The sequence below is a fragment of the Nerophis lumbriciformis genome, linkage group LG31, assembly GCF_033978685.3.
Source record: "Nerophis lumbriciformis linkage group LG31, RoL_Nlum_v2.1, whole genome shotgun sequence".
In the NCBI taxonomy this organism is placed as follows: domain Eukaryota; kingdom Metazoa; phylum Chordata; class Actinopteri; order Syngnathiformes; family Syngnathidae; genus Nerophis; species Nerophis lumbriciformis.
Window position 1 is genome coordinate 18,745,290 of NC_084578.2, and position 23,147 is coordinate 18,768,436.

Below are 23,147 nucleotides of genomic sequence, written 5' to 3' on the forward strand. Positions count from 1 at the left end.
GAGAGAGCGTCATTCGGTTCTATCACCATCAGCATTTACTCAGGGATTAAACTCTATCACTTGACCCACAGCTAGGTCACAGTCTAAGGCTGAACCCTAATTCTCCCCCTTACCCCTTGTCGTAGCCCTAGGCCCTCAGTAATGTGCGTTTAGGTCGAACAAGTGGAGTCTCAATTCTCTTTTAAGGTTAAGAGAAAGGCAAAGGTCAGAGGATGTATCGTCCTCAAGACAAAGTGTGGTCCCAACCACACCTGCACCCAAGTATTATGAGAAATTCCCTTTAACACCACATTGGCTGATAAAATGGATGAGCAGAAAGCCCTTAAAATACCAGTAGAGTGAAAACACAAATTGCCTCTATATTGAAGTTATTATCATATATATCTGATTTATAACACCAAAAGACTTCCAAATTGCAAATGGATAGATATGATCAAAATAGTTTCAATTTACCGGATATTCCCGAGCCATTTTGAGAGATAATGAGCAAGACAGTCAAGTGATCTGTGACGTAGAAGGAGCAACCACAGATCTCTTACTCATCAGCAACAATGCTAATCAAGCAGACTTTGTGAGAGCCAATGATGACTTTGGGAAATATTAAGATGCAGAACCTTTTATTTTTGAGCCTGAACACAATGAGTATGAGTATTAGTTTTAAAAGCCGAGCGCTAAACAGATGCAGCTTTATTGAAACACTACAGCAGGGGTCCCCAAAATTTTTGACTCGGGGGCCGCTTTGGGTTAAAACAATTTGGCCGGGGGCCGGGCTGTATATGCTCACTGATTAACTGAAAGAGCGCGCTCGCCAGACAGGCGGCGGAAGCGCGATTATGTCACGTTATCGATGGGAAAATGCATTTTCAGACAATATATATATACAATATAGATTTGCCTGAGCGACTAGTAGACACCGAGAGTAGCAAGCGGTAGAAAATGGATTAGAAATGACAGATTTAAAAAAATTATCATTAAAAATTTTTTTGGGACTTCCCACGGGCCAGATTTTGGACGCTGGCGGGCCATAGTTTGGGGACGCCTGTTCTAGATCATAAATCATGTCTCTCACCTTGATAGTAAGGGATAAGGACGTAATCCGACAAATTGGTCAACTTTGACAGCCAATTTAGACCCGGAAATGACAAGAAAGACAGGAAAAGACGCTTAATTCTACCCTGCTTTTCTTCGCGAGGATTATAAATCATTCTTCACCTATATGGGAATATAACAAGAGTCTATCAGTTGGCATCCTAATCAGCATACAGTGTACAGTAAGTGATGTTTAATTATGTTTGTTGGCGCTCATGAAGTCTGTAGTGAGTAGTAATTAGTAGCGGCTAAGCGACACCGAGAGCAACAAGCGGTAGAAAATGGATTAGAAAGGACAAATTTTTAAAAATAATAATAAAAAACATTTGTTATTTTTTGGGGGGGGAATTTGGGACTTCCCGCGGGCCGGATTTTGGACGCTGGCGGACCGTAGTTTGGGGACACCTGTTCTAGATCATAAATCATGTCTCTCACCTTGATAGTAATGGATAAAGACGTAATCCGACAAATTGGTCAACTTTGAGAGCCAAATTAGACCCGGAAATGGCGAGAAAGACACGAAAAGGCACTAAATTCTAGCCCCCTTTTCTTCTCAAGGATTATAAATCATTCTTCACCTCAGCTTTCTAGCGCCGCCTTGGTGGCTCCTTGGAGCATTTTTTAAAAATGATTAAAAATGGAAAAAGATTGGGGAATTTTTTTTTTTGTTTGTTTTAATATGTTTTTTGTTTGAGTACAAACATGACACAAACCTTCCCAATTGTAAAAAACCTGACTGTTTATTATGCTTGTGTGTATGCTTCACTGATGAGAGTATTTGGTGAACATCATTTTGTCCTACTAATTTCGGGGGTTCTTGAACTCACCATAGTGTGGACTGTGACACAACAGTTTGTTTACATGTAAAATATTCCACTCCTTCTTTGTCTCATTTTGTCCACCAAACGTTTTATACTGTGCGTGAATGCACAAAGGTGCGCTTTGTTGATGTTATTGACTTGTTGGAGTGCTAATCAGGCATATTTGGTCAGTGCATGACTGCAAGCTAATCAATGCTTACATGCTATTTAGGCTAGCTATATATACACATTGCATCATTATGCCTCATTTGTAGGTATATTTGAGCTCATTTAATATTCTTTACTTTTATCCTCTTTGTATATAATTTAGTTTTGCATGTCTCTTGACACATTTCAGACCGTTATGTGTGTGCCATGTTGTTCCAGACCACAGCAAACAATACCTAGCTTGCCAAAGATTGTAATAAATCTATTAAAAGAAGACCGCCTGCTGTTTCCTTTAACTTGGACACACACATCTATACCTTTGGCCATTAAAAGCCAGTAATTTCCAGGAGTTATCTCACCTTCTGAGTAGCCTCTGATTTATTAATGGTTTCTAATGTTGTAAAAATGTGTAGAATAAATATTACATTTCAACACTTCTGTCAACGAAGATTCGTTTTGATAGTAGGCTGATATAACTAATATAGACACATCATGTGTTGCCTTCATTATAACACTTATATAAGACTTTTAAAGTCATTTTGATAGTGGGCTATTATAGCTCATTTAGACACTTTCATCATGTGTTGCTTTCATTATAACACTTATATAAGACTTTTAAAGTAGTTTTGATAGTAGGCTAATATAACTAATATAGACACTTACGTCATGTGTTGCCTTCATTATAACACTTATATAAGACTTTTAAAGTAATTTTGATAGTAGGCTAATATAACTAGTATAGACACTTAAATCATGTGTTGCCTTCATTATAACACTTATATAAGACTTTTAAAGTAATTTTGATTGTAGGCTATTATAGCTCATATAGACACTTACACCATGTGTTGCTTTCATTATAACACTTATATAAGACTTTTAAAGTAATTTTGATAGTAGGCTAATATAACTAATATAGACACTTATGTCATGTGTTGCCTTCATTATAACACTTTTATAAGACTTTTAAAGTAATTTTGATAGTAGGCTAATATAACTAGTATAGACACTTACATCATGTGTTGCCTTCATTATAACACTTATATAAGACTTTTAAAGTCATTTTGATAGTAGGCTATTATAGCTCATATAGACACTTACATCATGTGTTGCCTTCATTATAACAATTATGTAAGACTTTTCATATTTTGCGGCTCCAGACAGATTTGTTTTTGGTATTTTTGGTCCAATATGGCTCTTTGAACGTTTTGGGTTGCCGACCACTGCACTAATCTAAGAAAAATAGCAACAAAAACAAATTTGTGTTTGGTATTTTTGGTCCAATATGGCTCTTTGAACGTTTTGGGTTGCCGACCACTGCACTAATCTAAGAAAAATAGCAACAAAAGCGACACAGGACATGATCGGGTAGCACCGGTCATGACAAGTTGGTGCCTCTACTAAAGATGTACAATGAATGAGTTATTTACGAAATTAAGAAAATGTGTACATCGTTAAAAATGACATCATAAAAAAAAAAAATTATATTATTTTATATTTTTCTAAAAACAAAACAGTCAACCTGCAAAAAAGTGTCTATATGTCAAACAAATTTAACACGTAAACCGACAGCTCTTGACAGCAACACAATGTTATTTCCAGTGTTGAGCTGTCAATCGTGACGCATGAATGCAGCACAACGGCTCTCTGAAAATGATGTAGGTCAGCCAGCAGCATGTCAAGTAGCCACACAATCACAAGAAATCTGTTTTTGTTTTGTTCTTTTTGCAAGAAGTGACAACAGGCAACAGCGATGGAAGGTAAACTCGTCAAGTGTAAGGTTAAAGGACAAAACAGCCAAGGTAAGGTTCAAGGCTCCAATACAAATAAATCACTGCTCAAGAAAATTCCCATGACAATGCCATCCTTGTTGGGGCAAGGAAAGCCTTGCTATTTACAGCCCAAATCCTAAATAAATATGGAGTGGTGTTTTCAATTGGTGAGATGTTTTAGAGCATGGTGAGAAGACAGTCTAATGTGAGGGCTTGTCTTCAGGGTGTTGCCCTTCACCCTTTCAAGCAGACTGACAGACACACTTTATGCACATTCTCCACCCTCTGAGACGGTCCTTGAAAGATGTTTGTTTTATTCAGGCCTCACTTTTTGAAGCCGACCTCATACCAGGGGTGCCCATCAGCATACTCAAAGCCCTGACTTCGCACCTAGATGGGAAAGGCAAAACGGGAAATAAAAAAACAAATAAATTAATATATTACGGTACTGGTAGAAAACTCCTTTCAGGATAAATCATTGCATTGGTTGGCCCCCAAAAAAGAAATCTACCTTGCAGCCTCTCTGCAAGAATGCTGCATACTAATTTTAACCTTTACAGTTGAGCTGATCCGTGCAAATGCTCAGTACACGTCTGCTTTTATTACTTCATCTGTGTTTAGGCAGCTGGTGTCGGGCATGTGCACAAGTTTCCCCCTTCTCCCAAAACTCATTTCGTCACCCTTTCTTTTCATTTTACGACGCACTGAACTGTATCCATCACTCGCTAATGACCTCAAACTTACTCAACTCATGAGGGCTTTGTTTTACCGCCGCCCCTACGAGCCCTATTCTCATTTGAATATCTCGCAATAAAGCAGTTGTGCTTTTCTCCATTCATAATTTATATACTCCATTGTATTAATTCTAGCAGCCCTTTCGGTGTAAGGCCAAGCCTCGCTCTTGGGTCGAGTATTACCCGGATTCTCAACGGGTAAACTACTTATTGATTCATTTTTCACATTTTTAATTAAGTATCATTTTAGCACAATCTAATATGCACCCCCTGTTACACATATTTTAGTTTCCTCCCATGACATCCGGACATCAGATCATGTGGTTTAAGAATGTCGACTCCTCCTTTAACGAGGGCCTTATTTTCCCATGTGCTTGAAGGGGAACTGCACTTTTTTTGGAATTTTGTGTATCGTTCACAATCAATATAAAAGACATGGCGACGGCTATATTTTTATAAAAAATTTTGTATTCTAAAAAGTAAAGAAATGCAATCAAAAGTCAGCTTACAATGGAGCCTATAGAAGTTGCTCTATTCTGCCTATAAACCCCTTACAAAAACATATAAACACCTTAATTAAGAGTTTATATACATGGTGTAAGTATATATGTAATGTAGTAAAAGGCACATTTATAATAACATTTAATATTTCTGTATTTTGCTCATTTTAAGCATATGTGGGGCATTCATTTTCAAAAACGCATTTTTTTCAACAACATCACTGATTATTACTCACTGCATACTTTAATGAGAGCCAACAAACATAATAAAACATCAGTTACTGTACAATGTCTGCTGTCATTAGGATGCCGACTGCTAGAATTTTCATATATTCCCGTTTATATAAAGAATTATTCATAATCCTTGCAAAGAAAAGCGGAGTAAAACTAAGCGTCTTTTCATGTCGTTCTTGCCGTTCATGGGTATAAATTAGCTGTCAAAGCTTACCCACTTGTTGGAATATGTCCTCCTTATTCTACTATCCAGGTGAGAGGCATGATTTATGATCTACAAAAAACTTGGACGAGCAAGGAAACAGCTGATCAGTCGATCATGTTAACATTGGCACTTAAGCTGATGATCACAGCACCGCTATAAATAGTTTGTCTGTGTTAGCGCTTATAATAACAACATCACTAACACTTGGTTAATATTCAAGTCACAAAATGTAAATGGAGTATTGTTTGCTCTTTTTGGGATGTTTTTTGGGGGGGTTTTACGGGTGCGATAGAGGACATATACCACAATAATATCGTACCATGGCCTTAATACCGTTATAATATCGTACTGTGAGATGTTGATATTCTTACATCCCTATTATTAATCTAAAACATGTGTATGCAGTATAACGTAGCGTCTATCAATTAATGGTATTGATTTTTTGGACAGTTGATATCAAAATACCAACTTGCACACACAGTTGTCGATGCAAGATCCTCTGATTTGTCATGGCTTCACAAACATTTGTGCTAAATAAAACTTCTAACATCGCACATAACATAAGGTTGGCTATAATAAGTAGAGATGTCCGATAATATCGGACTGACGATATTATCGGCCAATAAATGCTTTAAAATGTAATATCAAAAATTAACGGTATCGGTTTCAAAAAGTAAAATGTATGACTTGGTCAACAGCCATACAGGTATAAACAACTTTAACACTGTTACAAATATGCACCACATTGTGAACCCACACCAAACAAGAATGACAAACACATTCGCACCGTAACACAACATAAACACAACATAACAAATACCCAGAACCCCTTGCAGCACTAACTCTTCCGGGACACTACAATATACACCCCCCCCCCCCCCCCCCCACCTCAACCCTGCCCCCCCAACCCTGTCCACCTCAACCTCCTCATGCTCTCTCAGGGAGAGCATGTCCCAAATTCCAAGCTGCTGTTTTGAGGCATGTTAAAAAAAATTATGCACTTTGTGACTTCAATAATAAATATGGCAGTGCCATGTTGGCATTTTTCCCATAACTTGAGTTAATTGATTTTGGAAAACCTTGTTACATTGTTTAATGCATCCAGCGGGGCATCACAACAAAATTAGGCATAATAATGTGTAGGGCTGCAACAACTAATCGATTAAATCGATTAAAATCGATTATAAAAATAGTTGGCGATTAATTTAGTCATTGATTCGTTGGATCAATGCTATGCTCAAGCGCAGAGACAATTATATTATTTTTTTATTTTATTTTTTTATTTATTATTTTTTTTATAAACCTTTATTTATAAACTGCAACATGTACAAACAGCTGAGAAACAATAATCTAAATAAGTATGGTGCCAGTATGCTGTTTTTTTTCCAATAAAATACTGGAAAGGATAGAAATTTAGTTTGTCTCTTTTATCCGATTATTAATCGATTAATCGAAATAATAATCGACAGATTAATCGACAATCAAATTAATTGTTAGTTGCAGCCCTAATAATGTGTTAATTCTACGACTGTATATATCGGTATCGGTTGATATCGGAATCAGTAATTAAGAGTTAGAGAATATTGGAATATCGGATATCGGCAAAAAAGCCATTATCGGACATCTCTATTAAGTCAATTAAAGCTTCATCTAGGCAGCACAGTGGAACAGGGTTTAGTGCATGTGCCTCACAGAATGAAGGTCCTGGGATCGATCCCCGAGCTTGGGGTCTTTCTGTGTGGGGTTTGCATGTTTTCCCCGTAATCTCTCCGGCTTCCTCCCACCTCCAAAGACATGCACCCGGGAATAGGTTGATTGGCAACACTAAATTGGCCCTAGTGTGTGAATGTTGCAGCTGAGATAGGCTCCAGCACCCCCCGCGACCCCGAAAGGGACAAGCGGTAGAAAATGGATGGATGGATGGAAGTTTCATTTACGTCAGAACTGGAAGAAAAACGACATCACCATGGCGACACACGCTCAAATCTTTTTATGGATTTCAATGACATTCACAAGTGTTATTAAAAGTCTGTGTTTCATTATTTCACACAGTAGTAGTAATGAGCCCGCCTTCATCAACTTACACGGGGGTGAGCGTGTCCGCAGGTTAGATGGGAGAATAAAAATAGGACAAATGTGCGTAATTTCAAGGGCGTGAAAAAAAAAAAAAAGTAATCAATGGCATGTGTCAGTTTTCACCCAACATAGGCGGATATATTGCTGATCCAGTTGTAACCCATTAGATCTGTGAGGCGAGATTAAATGGGACACCATCAAAATCCAATGACTTCACTCAGCAATTTTGTCAGCGAGACAAGCTCCGCCATTATAAGTGGGGTGTGCGGGAGGGGTAACCACTGCACCGTCCCACAGCTTGAGGCCATACTTCACCTCTGGCCTGAGATTGATGTAAGAGCCAAGCGACAGCAACACTTAGCTGACACCATTGAACAGAACTGTCAGCTGTTTTAATGGGGTTTCAAAAGTGTGTAAAAGGCCAAAAGAAGTGTCCAAACGCTGACTAAGCTCTTGCCTCAGACCACCTCAGAAAACCAGTAATGGCTACTAAAATGTTTAATGTGCTTTTTGGAGAAAAACTACAAACACTGAGGTTTGCTTCTTCGTGTGGCCATTTGCATTTTCCATTTTAGCAGCTTGTCAGACTGACTTTCTGACGACTCGTCTGGTTTTCTAGCCAAAACAAGCGAGGGAAGTAACAGTCAAGGAGCACCTGGGCCCACTGGACATGCGCGACACACATGCCAATAATAATCAATGGTTTCCCTCCTTCGGCACAACTAAATCAAGGTGCTGACTAATATTTTTATATCAGCTTTTTTTTTTTCAGGCCACCCATCTTTTCATGCAGACCTCATCTTTCACTTTCTATTTACTCGACGCTAACTGGAATCCTCGTGTGGATTCTCCAGCCACAGGGCGAAGAACAACGTCCGCCCCGCGGAACACCATTTGCTGAAGTGGACACCTCGGCCGCCCTGTGAAAACAGTATGTGGACGGAAACACAAGCCACAACGGAGGCTTTGGCATTGGGGTTCATTTTGTGTTAATGCCTCCCAGAGAAATATGGAAAACCGATATGGAAAAGAAGCCTAACCTTTAAAGGTCAACACAATTCAGGAGTTCTATATAATACATGTAACACTCCAGACATTTCAATGAAGGTAAAAAAAAAAAAAAAAAACGCAAAATGACCTCTGCATCACACACAGTAAATACACTATATTGCCAAAAGTATTTGGCCACCTGCCTTGACTCACATATGAACTTGAAGTGCCATCCCATTCCTAACCCATAGTGTTCAATATGATGTCGGTCCAACTTTTGCAGCTATTGCAGCTTCAACTTTTCTGGGAAGGCTGTCCACCAGGTTGCAGAGTGTGTTTATAAGAATTGTCCACCATTCTTCAAAAAGTGCATTGGTGAGGTCACACACTGATGTTGGTCGAGAAGGCCTGGCTCTCAGTCTCTGTTCTTATTCATCCCAAAGGTGTTCTCTCAGGTTCAGGTCAAGACTCTGTGCAGGCCAGTCAAGTTCATCCACACCAGACTCTGTCATCCATGTATTTATGGACCTTGCTTTGTGCACTCGTGCACAGTCATGTTGGAAGAGGAAGGGGCCCGCTCCAAACTGTTCTCACAAGGTTGGGAGCATGGAATTGTCCGAAATGTTTTGGTATCTTGGAACATTCAAAGTTCCTTTCACTGGAACTAAGGGGCCAAAGCCCAAATCCTGAAAAACAGCCCCACACTATAATTCCTCCTCCACCAAATTTCACACTTGGCACAATGCAGTCCAAATTCTACCATTGTCCTGGCAACTTCCAAACCCAGACTCGTCCATCAGATTGCCAGATGGAAAAGCGGGATTCATCACTCCAGAGAACGCGTCTCCACTGCTCTAGAGTCCAGTGGTGACGTGCTTTACACCACTCCATCCCACGCTTTGCATTGGACTTGGTGATGTATGGCTTAGATGCAGCTACTCGGCCATGGAAACCCATTCCATGAAGCTTTCTGCGTATTGTACGTGGGCTAGTTGGAAGGTCACATGAAGTTTGGAGCTCTGTAGCAACTGACTGTGCAGAAAGTCTTTGCACTATTCGCTTCAGCATCCACTGACTCCTCTCTGTCAGTTTACGTGGTCTACCCCCTGGTGGCTGACTTGCTGTTGTTCCCAAACTATTCACTTTTCTTATGATAAAGAAAATAAAAATAAAGAAATTTCACGACTGGATTTGTTGCTCAGGTGGCATCCTATGACAGTTCCACGCTGGAAATCACTGAGAGCGGCCCATTCTTTCACAAATGTTTGTAGAAACAGTCCCCATGCCTAAGTGCTTGATTTTAAACACCTGTTTAATACATCAAGTGATTAGGACACCTGATTCTCATCATTTGGATGGGTGGCCAATTACTTTTGGCAATATAGTGTAGTTTACACAAAAATATGTTACATTATAATAGTCATGTGTGGTACTTTTTACCTGAATGCCATTGAGGGGTGGAACGGTTTAAAAAAAACCATGGTTCGGATCTGACACCGGATTTGTGATACAGTTTTTGGTTTGGTTCTTTGTTCATTGTTGCTCTTTTTTATCACTCCATATTTCCATGCAGCCCAATAATCCACCATTTATCGGTTGAGGTTGAAATGAAACCATATTATAAAATAAAACTTTAAAATGGTTCTTAAAGCTCTGACCAAGTGCTGTGCAATATAGCAATATATCATTGTAGTACGACACAAAAATGTCCAATCATTCAACAGAATTCTCTATTGTTTACATCGTAATTTTATCATCTAGGCTGTTGTTTACATTGTTTCTTATGAAGAGATTTGCTTCAATATATGCACTTTTCTATTGACGAACCGTGTTCAAAACACATTGAAATTGGTAAATCGAGGTACCACTGTATATATAAAGGTGGAAGAATATAGGTCAAAACAACATGTAGTATGTAACAAATATATTTATAAGAACAGCTAATGCTCTTGTTTTCGGGTAATACAGTGTTTCCTTCCATATTTCAAAATATGTTCCAGCAGATTATTAAAAAATATAATGATAATAAAAATTTTAAAAAATTAAAAATATATATATATATATATATATATATATATATATACACATACATACATACATACATACATAGCCTTGAAAAAAAACAACACACACACATATATATATATATATATATATATATATATATATATATATATGCATATGTACAGTATATATAGAAATGTCAGTGGCAAAATAAAATTATGATTTGAATACAAAAAATACAATAAAATAACTAATTCAATCCCTAATATAAACTAACTCGGGCTGTCAAAGTTAACATGATAATAGCACATTAACTATAAATATCAATAACAGCCCTTATTTTTTTAACGAGAGATTAACGCAAACTTCCTTTCAGCGGGGGAACTTGACTGCAGTTCACTTGCTACTGATGAGCCACAAACGAGCAGAAATTGATTAAGAAAAGGGCACATTATGAAAATATCAGGTTCAAAGCCATGACAACTTGTTCTCCCGACAAGAATTCTATTTTTTGCCATGAGAAAAGACAACATCCCTGCAGCAAACGTCTGCTGTGTGTGTTGTTCAGTGGTGGGTGGTGTTTCACTACGGTGTTCAGATTCCGGTTAAGGTACGGTGATAACATAACATTTTAGATTGTTACTGTGACTGATTTAGTAAATACGATGACTTAAAACCTCAACAGAAAGGAAAGAGAGACTTTTTTTTGCAAACAGACGATCCGACATCAAAACATGTTAAGACACGTTCTCAAACCAAACAACTGAAAAATAGAGCAAAAATGATATAAGAAGAAATATAAATTAATTACTAATTAATAACATAGACTTGTATTTAAATGACCATTTTTAAAGACTTTTTTATGAAAATACATGCATCATCGTTAATTATGAAAATTATATAATGCTGTCATATTCAACGTTCCATATAAGGTGCACATCACCATCACTTTATTTAATGATGCATTCACTGCCACACAAAAACTCGGATAACTCCAACACCACACAAAGTGTCAATTCCAGATCGTTACACTATGACTTCCCAAACAGATGAGCTTATTCTACTGTCCTTTATTACGAAGGTTAATTTGTCGTATGAATATCAATCATGGAATTACAGAAATGCTAATAAAAAGATATATTAAGCGGAACGAATGTGATCTCTGAAAGGGGTACAAATTATTTCCAAAGCTGGAAACCCACCTAGACATAAAACACTGTAGCACACAGGTCATGAAAAACAAGATTGCATTAGTTATATTCATTTAAGTGGGCCAAATCACGTATATTACAAAAAAATTTCATGAAAATGACTGATCTCATTTGATTATCAAAATATTAGGTATATTGGCAATCTGGGGGAAACCCTGATTCGGTCAAAAACATGGCATGCTCACTTTATCCACAATACATGTATGCACGTGATGGATAAGTCTAAAGGAAAGCAGGTTTTCTATGATTTTATGTGCATTCCTACCAATTTCCCATTTCAGGGCTTAAAATAATTTCATAATATGATGGTAACGCTGACTAGCATTAACTCAAAAGTTCTTGATTGTGTACCACCGTTGCCATAATTGACAAGTTTACAAATGAATTGTAATGTCTAAGAATGTTTCCTTGGATCGTTGGCAACCAAGTAATGCACTGCCGTTCTTAAAATATTCACACACATGTGCATTAAAATCATTGCATTGTGTCAGAACATTAATAAAACATCACACAGTTAGGAGAAGCCAAATATATTTGCAAACGTTTCTACAGTATCAGTGCTTCTGCACTGATAAAGAACAGATTACCGATCGTAAAATAAGCAAAACCAGACGTCTCTGCATAAGCATGAAGAATTACAAAATATATGGTTATTTTTTTTTTTTTTTATTCCTGCTATTACTACTGTTTTTCCTTGGTGTATGTTATTTGTGTAGGACGTGTATCACCCAGAATTTGGTTTGCAGAAAAGTGTGGTGTATTTGTTATACTGTAGATGGATCTCTTTTGTATTGGAAATCGACTAATATGCAGAAATATTGCAAACACCAAAACCAGTGAAGTTGGCACGTTGTGGTCTGACGAGTCCACATTTCACATTTTTTTGGGAAACTGTGGACGTTGTGTCCTCCGGAACAAAGAGGACAAGAACCATCCGGATTGTTATATGCGCAAAGATCAAAAGCCAGCATCTGTGATGGTATGGGGGTGTATTAGTGCCCAAGGCATGGGTAACTTACACATCTGTGAAGGCACCATTATTACTGAAAGGTACATACAGGTTTTGGAGCAACATATGTTGCCATCCAAGCAACGTTATCATGGGCGCCCCTGCTTATTTCAGCAAGACAATGCCAAGCCACATGTTACAACAGTGTGGCTTCATAGTAAAAGAGTGCGGGTACTAGATTGGCCTGCCTGTACTCCAGAACTGTCTCCCATTGAAAATGTGTGGTGCATTATAAAGCCTAAAATACCACAACGGAGACCCCGGACTGTTGAACAACTTAAGCTGTACATCATGCAAGAATGGGAAACAATTCCACCTGAAAAGCTTCAAAATTTGGTCTCCTCAGTTCCTAAACATTTACTGAGTGTTGTTAAAAGGAAAGGCCATGTAACACAGTGCCAACTTGTTTGCAACGTGTTGCTGCCATTAAAGTCTAAGTTAATGATTATTTGCAAAAAATAATTAAGTTTCTCAGTTCGAACAATAAATATATTGTCTTTGCAGTCCATTCAATTGAATGTAAGTTAAAAATGATTTGCAAATCATTGTATTCTGTTTTTATTTACGAATTACACAACGTGCCAACTTCACTGGTTTTGGGTTTTGTAAATAAAATAACTGTTTAAGAAAGCTGTCCTCTTTACAAACCGATAAAACATTACTAAATTTAATAACTAAATACCATAGGTTCAAGGGTTTCAGGTGTTGACTTGTCGATTATCAGAAAAGTTGTTATTGCCAGTTTTAGTGCACACAAAGGTTAGAAGAGTGCACTGATGTTCACTAATATAGATTAGTCATTAGCATATTAGTCGCTAATGGCATCGTTCGTGTAAACTAAGGATATTGCATGGTTCTTTTTCTAATCACATTTTTAATAGCACTCGCTAATGAGAAGTTTTGACAGGTGTGCAGAGGAGACATACTGTAAGCAACCAGCACTCATATTAGATATAAAGAAACGGGGGATGGTTGGGGTGGCTGAACAGACTGAAGAAGAATTCTCACTGGAACTCGAGTAAATGCTCAGATATCAGAGCATATTTGGGCAGAATCATTGACAATGAGAGTCATTTTTATTCTTAAAATAATTTTTAAAAAGGGACTCCAGCCAAGGGGTGGTGCTTGAGCAATGGTTAGTACTACTACTATCTACTTAACTAGTTATTTACTTTTTAAATACTTAATACTAGTATTGTATGTGTATTTATTGTATTTAATAACATAGTTATGTTGTAGTTGTAAAAAAAAAAGAAAAAAAAAGCCAATACCGTTAAAAAAAAGGCCAATACCAATATACGTCAAAATAATAATAATAATAATAATGGATTAGATTTTATAGCGCGCTTTTCTATTGTTAGATACTCAAAGCGCTCACAGAGAAGTGGGAACCCATCATTCATTCACACCTGGTGGTGGTAAGCTACATTTGTAGCCACAGCTGCCCTGGGGTAGACTGACGGAAGCGAGGCTGCCTACGGCCCCTCCGACCACCACCTATCATTCATTCATTATTCATTCACCAGTGTGAGCGGCACCGGCGGCAAGGGTGAAGTGTCCTGCCCAAGGACACAACGGCAGCGATTTGGATGTCAAGAGGCGGGGAGCGAACCTGCAACCCTCAGGTTTCTGGCATGGCCGCTCTACCCACTACGCCATACCGCCCCCAATAAACAGGGCTAGTTTTAAATACCTAATTAAAATTAAAAAAATACAAATAAAAATCGAATAATGTTTTGTATTATTTGTTAATATTATATATATTTTTATATTTGCTCATACCTTATCTTCTGCACAACCAGATCCCTTCAATTGAGTGTATATGAGTTCCAAACATCCTTAAGCTTTTTGTTTTTTGTTTTTTTTGCCAGTTGGTACTTATCTGGTCAATAGGTGTATTGCAGGGCAATTTAATTGGCGGCCAGGGGCCAAATCCGGCTCCGGGAATGACTTACCCGGCCCCCGAGTTCAGTTCAAAAATATTTTTGCAGCAGCTAGAATGCTTGGGCTACTGTAAACACATTGGCAGATCCTTGCATTGGCATTTTAACCTTGCTAGCAGACATAGAACACTGAGGTCCAAACATGTGATATACATAACTGAGGCATTCCTCAAATCACCCTTTTAAGTCCTCTCTTTTTAGGCCGTTACACATTACCAAAAAGGAAAGCTTTCCCTTGAAAAATTCCAAAAATTTGCAGATTTCCCAGAATTCCAGGTTTTCCGGGACATTTTTCCCATTCAAAATGAATTGGCCATTTTTCAAACTTCCACCATTTCTACATTTTTCAACCTATTCAAACCATTCCACCTTCAACACATTCCACCATTCTGGAATTGCAAACTATCATGTTTCCAAGTTAAAAAAAATTCCAGGATTTTCCAGAATTCCTGCTTTACCAAAGCCCTATTTCCACCTTTTTTTCTGGCGACTACTCCCTCCACATTTTTCAACGCATTTCAACCGTTCCACCATCAAAACATTCCCCTTAATCAGGACAAAAAACAAAGTTGTTTTTTGAACTGGAAAAATGATTCGGTTATCCCGAAATTCCAGGAGATTTGTGTAACCAAGGTGTTGCTGTAGCTTGTTTACTTCAAATGCAGTCAGCAGTCATTTGTTCAACTTCTTGAGTTATATCCGTGGTAATCCTCAAGGTTCCGTTTTAGGTCCTCTCTTTTTCATCATTTGGGTTATTCAACTGGTGGCCCTACTCACATTTTTGCAGCTGTTTCCTAAAAACACGAAAGGGCTGTCATCGAGATGATCTTTGACTAGCTTTTTTGCAGAAGGTTTTTAAAAACAGCACGGCGCTCCTTTAACGCTGACAAAATCAAATGTCTACTGCAGAGGACACTGGTTCTCCGGAATTTACCTTAGCTTTCTAGAAATGTGGGCCCCAAAACAATTTAGTTGAATAGTATGTATTGCATATCAAATACATTTCATAAGAAACAAAACACGTCCCATGGACAATACAAATCTGTGAAAGGGCTCTTCAAATACTTTAAAGCATGTGCAGCACAAAACACAATCACACCACTTGGCATTGAACGTAACAAAGACCGCTACCACATAGCAAATTAATATCAAACTAATTAGGCTGACAAGCAGCTTTGCTGTTGCAAGCCGTTATCATTATGGTCCATTTAGACAGCACTCAGAGAGCTCACATTTATTTTCCAATGCCAAGGAGTAAGGACAGCTTCAGTGCTTCAGCTCTGCAGGTGCACAAAGACTCAAAACCGAATGCGGATATTAGAAACGTGTCTGTGAGGGGGTGTGATGAAAGTACAGTATCTCTATGCAACTTTGCAGTTTACATACTGTATTGTCATAATGGCTCAGAGGAGACGACAGAAGGCATGTAAATTCTTCATTTTGATTCCAGCGACACTAATAAATCTCAACACTCCAGTGATAACAACAACAAAAAAAACAAATAAAACTCCAGCATTTTGTGAAATTCCAAAGTGCTCTTATATCCCTTCTCAGAGCCAAAAACATCCTCAGGGATGAAGCAGTTTTCATCTTTTCATTTCAGGCACAGTAAGAGAGGTAAACAGTATTTTATCTTATTTCTTTCACCTTTTGTGATTGCCAGGAAAAACCACGCACACAAAAAAACCCTTGCTCTCTTTTTATAACACCGGGATTTAGGACAGGCAAAGGTAGTCTTGGCATTGTTTGAAAATGGAAAAAAACTCTGACAAAAGTGACCCGCAGGCTAGAGAGCAACATAGGTCACAACATCATTAACTCCAGCAGACAGTTGTGTTCTCAATGCGGTGGTTTTATTTTTGTGTGTGTGTAACTTCCGTTGTCTGTTTTTTTGTTTCAGATAAGTTCATATAATCTTGATGAAAAGTCAACAGTAACTATAATCATTTGAAATTATTTTATGATACAGTTTTCCCACTGCACACTGTATTTGTCTTAGCAGTCTGCATCAAACTACATTTTATGGGGTTTTACTCCGTATATCAATTTGCTATTATCTGTCGAATCTCGTGAGAACAAGCTCTAAATGCTCTTTAACTCATACGTGTCTTTATTTATTATTTAGGTTTTTGACATATGAGGAGCAAAACTCTAAAACTTTCAAGCATTTGTTTGGAGAAGTACACAGTATTAGTTTTTTTTCTTCAGACAAAAAGCATGTGTAGTTGGAAAATAAAGAAACAAAACAATGCTGTATACGTCTCACTGACCCAAAAATGCTCACCTATAAAATACTTTCAATAGAATACAAATAAATAATTGACTTAATTACTAATACGGCATTGTGCCTGTATAATAATCAACATAAATGTTCCTCTTTAGGAATTATAATAATAAAATAATTATTGAATAAACTTTATTTAATGCTGTTTTTCTGGATTGTATGATTATGATTTGCATTATGTTGCTGTTCCTATAAAGCTACCACAATTAACAGGGGATCAAATACTTATTTTCATTACTGTACTGTGTGCGTGTATGTATGTATGTATGTTCAGTGTGTATATATACCTGCATACATACAGTATATATATATATATATATATATATATATATATATATATATATATAAAATTATATTCATTTATTTCAAATGTTTTGCATTCTAGTCCCTCTCAGTTGCTATAAAGCTATACCAAAATGAGTATATGTCATATAATGTAATATCTTTGTAAGGTGGCTTACACATCAGCAGGGGTTCGAATACGTACTTCCCTTACTGCAATTACTGCAATATATATATATATATATATATATATATATATATATATATATATATATATATATATATATATATATATATATTGTTAGTTTTGTTAAGTAATTATCATTTTTAAATAGCTTCTGGAGCGCCTTTAAGTACTATTACCCCAATTTGAGAACCACTGATTGAGAATATACTATACTATAAGCAAATGTGTGCAAGTTTTTGTTTCAAATCCAATAACACTGGGTGTCTCGAGAATAATCTGCACTATTGCAATCAATGCAGATTATAATAATATTGTACAAACTTTATTTATTGCTGGGGGTTTCTGGATTGTATTATTACCCTTTGAATTATGTATAGCTAACACAATTAGCAGGGGATCAAATACACACATTGTGTATACATATATATCGTTATTTTTGTTAAATGTATTATTTTTAAGTAGCTTCTGGGGTGCCTTTAAGTACTAGAGCCACAATTTGAGAACCACTGATTGAGAATATAGTATACTGTACGCAAATATGTGCAAGTTTTTGTCTGAAATTCAATAAGATTGGGTGTCTACATAAATACATGTAGAATAATCTGCACTATTGTAATCAATGCAGATTATAATAATAGTTGTACAAACTTTATTTATTGCTGGGGGAGTTTTTCTGGATTGTATTATTATCATTTGTATTCTGTCTTGGTCAGTTATTGTAGAGCTAACGTGTGTGTGTGTGTGTGTGTGTGTGTGTATATATATATATATATATATATATATATATATATATATATATATATATATATATATATATTATTTTGTATTTTTTTATTAATAGCTCCTGGGATGCCTTTAAGTACTAGTACCCACATTAAAAAAAAAAACCATTGTACTGTGGGCAAAATATGTGTTATTGTTGGAAATACGGTTTATTATATTATAAATAAATGTACAATTATCTGCACCAGCATAATCAAGGGTAAAAAACTGCAAAAATGAGGCATCACTTTTTACAAAATGCATTGCACAGTTCCACCAACACTGAACTATACGGCAGCTGCCGGATCCACAACAATATCAGCTAAAAATGCACAATTAAGACACAAATGAGACAATAATGCTAATAATCGAGAGATTATGCTGCGCGAAGATGACTAAAGAAGCGCACAACTCTTTCATATCATGCATGTTCCAACACCACACAGGTGCTCCATATCTGCTCATTTAGCCCCAATGTGCGCACAAGTTTCGCGTACGGTCGGTCGGCCGCCCCCGGTTCTTTCTTACCTTTCCGCTCATCCGCCACTGCCGAGGGCTCGGTGCGTGGAAATAATCCCGAGAAAAGGGCTAAGAGGGCGAGAAGAAACAACTCGGACATGTTTTCGGGGAGCGGGCTGTCAGGAGCCCCGCGGCGCGTACTCTCCCTGTCCTGCTCCTTCTTCTTCGGGTCCAGTCTCTCCCCACCTCCGGTCTCCTCCGCCGCGCGGTTGTCAAGTGCCGATACTCGGGTGATGTCCAGCGGAACCGCTGCAGCGCGCCACCCGCTTCCCGACGCATGCACACGGCGTTGTGCGGCCAGCGGAACAGGCGGATGGAAGAGGATGCGAGAGAGAGGGAGAGAGAGAGAGGGAGAGAGAGAAAGGGTGAGAGAGAGGGGGAGAGAGAAAGGAGCGGAGGGGCGGGATTGGAGAAGGATGAAGATAGAAAGGCTTTGCTGTCTTTTCTCAACGATTAAATGTCGTCAAGGTGGCGCAACTCGCCTGGAGATTCATCACGTTGGTCGGTCCGTCTGCTCGGACTGCATCCTATAACTGGCGAAATAGGAGTTCCGCTCTCCCACTCTCAAGCTGAGTGCTCACTTCCGCATTATTCACGCTTGCGAAAAGTACACAATCCGCATACAAATATATTAAGACACGTTTAGGCAGGGGCGTAGCACCAAATTATGGGGGCCCCCATACATATGAAGGGACTTCCATCCTACCCCAAAACCAGTGACGTGCGGTGAGGTTGATGGCTGGTGAGGCACTGACTTCATCACAGTCAGATTTAAAAACATATGAATACTAAAGAGTATCTTATTCACCATTTGATTGGCAGCATTTAACGGGTTATGTTTAAAAGCTCATACCAGCATTCTTCCCTGCTTGGCACTCAGCATCAAGGGTTGGAATTGGGGGTTATTAACTCACCAAAAATTATTCCCGGGCACGGCGCCGCTGCTGCCCACTGCTCCCCTCACCTCACAGGGGGTGATCAAGGGGATGGGTCAAATGCAGAGGACACATTTCATTACACCTAGTGTGTGTGTGACAATCATTGGTACTTTAACTTAACTTTAACTTTACACATACAAACTGTAGCACACAAAAAAGCACATTTAATTAAAAAAAAAACGTTATTATGGTCTTACCTTTACTTATAAAATAAGTCCATGAGCCGCTGTTGTGCTGGATTAATGCACCCGCTGACGAGAGTGTTATATCAACTAAAGCCCTCACTTAAACTTTCCACGTGCAAGATTGAATCTATTTAAAAAAGTGTAACCGAGGGTTTATAAATGTCGCCTATACTGTATGAAACTACAAAATAACAAACACGGAGGCTCCAGTTTACACGAGGACCACTTTATTTACCTTCTTTCAAAAACTTCCGCTCCACTCCAACGTGTCATCACTTCCGCTCTTAGCACCTTCAAAATAAGAGCTCAAGGCATATACTGTATAACAGCGCATAACAGGAACTTAACATCACAAAGAGGAAAGCCCATAAAAATAGGCTACAAAAGTTATTTAATAAGAAGCCAAAAAGTGCAAAAACAATAATGTTCGTGTTGGAGGAGTTGTGAATTAGGTACACCTGCAGTCTGCAGGTGTACCTAATGTTGTGGCCCTGCAGTCATTCACAACTCCTCCAACACAAACATTATTGTTTTTGCACTTTTTGGCTTCTTATGAAATAACTTTTTTAAATAGATTCAATCTTGCACGTGGAAAGTTTAAGTGTGGGCTTTAGTTGATATAACACTCCCGGCGGGGGTTGCCGTGCATTCTACGGCGGGGGTGCAGGAGGCGAGCCTTAGCCAGTGCGTTTTTTGCAGCCATTTTATGATCGCTCAGCACAAGAAATACGTTACACACATACAGTTGTTGACAAAATACACTGTACATTATATACCTCAGCTAACTAAACTATGGAAATGTATAATATAATTCATATAGCAATACGGTCTCACTGCACAGCAGACCAGCAGTTAGCCGAGTCCGCAATCCATGGTGAGGCACAACGCAGTGACGTGCCTCAACTGGCTGCTGTTCACCACACCGTCTCTTCTCAGTATTTGAACGGCAAATGTGAAAATTCAGCGATTTTAAATAAAAAATAATCTAAAACGGGTGAAGTTAAATGGAAAATAACTTCATAGTATAATCACTGGATACATATAACAATTTAATAAAATTTTTTTCTTTTTACATTTTTTTTCTTTCCATGATGGCAGAAGAGGCCCCGCCTCACCTGCCTCTAGTGACTGCACGTCACTGCCCAAAACGCAACCCATACACACACACTCAATATGTGTGCATGCACTAGTGCAGGGCCCCGGGTCCCACTCAAATAATAACACTGAATTAGTAATCTTACTTTTGTTTTTAGTCGTATTCAATATTGATATCTCACCTACTTACAGTTTACAACCTTTTCAAATGATATGAGTTTTTTATTTATTTATTTGTCCTTTCTAATCTATTTTCTACCGCTTGTTACTCTCGGGGTCTCCTAGCCGATCAGGCAAATCATATTTTCTAAAAATGCATTTTCCCATCGATAACGAGACATCATCGCGCTGTTTTAGTCAATTAGTGCGTGAGGAATATATATATATATATATATATATATATATATATATATATATATATATATATATATATATATATATATATATATATATATATATATATATATATATATATATATATCAGTGACGTGCGGTGAGGTTCATGGCTGGTGAGGCACTGACTTCACCACTGTCAGATTTACAAACATATGAACCCTAAAGAGTACCTTATTCACCATTTGATTGGCAGCAGTTAACGGGTTATGTTTAAAAGCTCATACCAGCATTATTTACACATAAAAACAAACTGTAGCACACAAAAAAGCACATTTAATAAAAAAAAACGTTATTATGGTCTTACCTTTACTTATAAATGAAGTCCATGTGCCGCTCCTTCTGAATAAAAGCATTGACAACTTGTGTATAGAAGTCTTCCTTATCTTTCTTCAGTTTTAAAAGTCTCTCTGTCTCGATGGAGATCTTCCTTTAATTATTACCTCCTGCTTGGATTGAAAGTCCAGTTTAGAAAACTGTTTTATTTTAGATATGTAATCCTCCATGTTACAAGTCCAGGCGAGAGGAAAAAATAAACGATCGCTGCTAACTGTTGCTGCTTGTTGTCACTTATTCTGCAGCCGAGTAGTCGCAAGAATTATCCATGGGATCACTAGCGCCCTCTACCACCATGAGGCGGGATTACTGCGAGCCTCACCCAGTGCGTCTTCGCGGCCGTTTTATGATTGCTCAGCACAAGAAATACTTTACACACATACAGTTGTTGACAAAATACACTGTACATTATATACCTCAGCTAACTAAACTATGGAAATGTATAATATAATTCATATAGCAATACGGTCTCACTGCACAGCAGGCCAGCAGTTAGCCGAGTCATTGCGCAATCCATGGTGAGGCTCAACTGGCTGCTGACTCACCGCAAGTCTCTTCTCAGTATTTGAACGGCAAATGTAAATAAAAAATAAAATAAAAATAATGTAAAACTGGTGAAGTTAAATAGAAAATAACTTTATAGTATAATCACTGGATACATACAGTATAACAATTTAATTTTTTTTTTCTTTTTACATTTTTTTTCTTTCCATGATGGCGTGTGAGGCCCTGCCTCACCTGCCTCCCCTGACTGCACGTCACTTATATATATGTATATATGTATATATATATATATATATATATATATATATACACACAGTCGCGATCAAAAGTTTACATACACTTGTAAATAACATAATGTCATGGCTGTCTTGAGTTTCCAATACTTTCTACAACTCTTATTTTTTTGTGATAGAGTGATTGGAGCACATACTTGTTGGTCACAAAAAACATTCATGAAGTTTGTTTCTTTTATGGATTTATAATGGGTCTACTGAAAATGTGACCAAATCTGCTGGGTCAGCAATGTAAATATTTGGTTATACCTTGGCAAGTTTCACTGCAATAAGACGCTTTTGGTAGCTATCCACAAGCTTCTGGCAAGCTTCTGGTTGAATTGTTGACCACTCCTCTTGACAAAATTGGTGCAGTTCAGCTAAATGTGTTGGTTTTCTGACATGGAGTTGTTTCTTCAGCATTGTCCACACATTTAAGTCAGGACTTTGCGAAGGCCATTCTAAAACCTTAATTCCAGCCTGATTTAGCCATTCCTTTACCACTTTTGACATGTGTTTGCGGTCATTGCCCTGTTGGAACACCCAACTGCACCCAAGACCCAACCTCGGGGCTGATGATTTTAGGTTGTCCTGAAGAATTTGGAAGTAATTCTCCTTTTTCATTGTCCCAGTTACTCTCTCTAAAGCACCAGTTCCA

General features: G+C 37.9%; 1 protein-coding gene across 2 annotated transcripts in view; it reads right to left on the bottom strand.

Moving 5' to 3' along the window:
* lrp1bb (low density lipoprotein receptor-related protein 1Bb) overlaps window positions 1-19,025 on the bottom strand; it is a 1,021,613-nt gene extending 1,002,588 nt beyond the window's left edge. For both annotated transcript variants that reach the window (XM_072912020.1, XM_061926507.1), the window contains exon 1: window positions 18,776-19,025. In XM_072912020.1, coding sequence (XP_072768121.1) covers window positions 18,776-18,866 — 91 coding nt within the window. In that variant the 5' untranslated portion in view covers window positions 18,867-19,025. The remainder of the gene's footprint in view (window positions 1-18,775) is intronic.
* Between the last annotated feature and the right edge of the window lie 4,122 nt (window positions 19,026-23,147).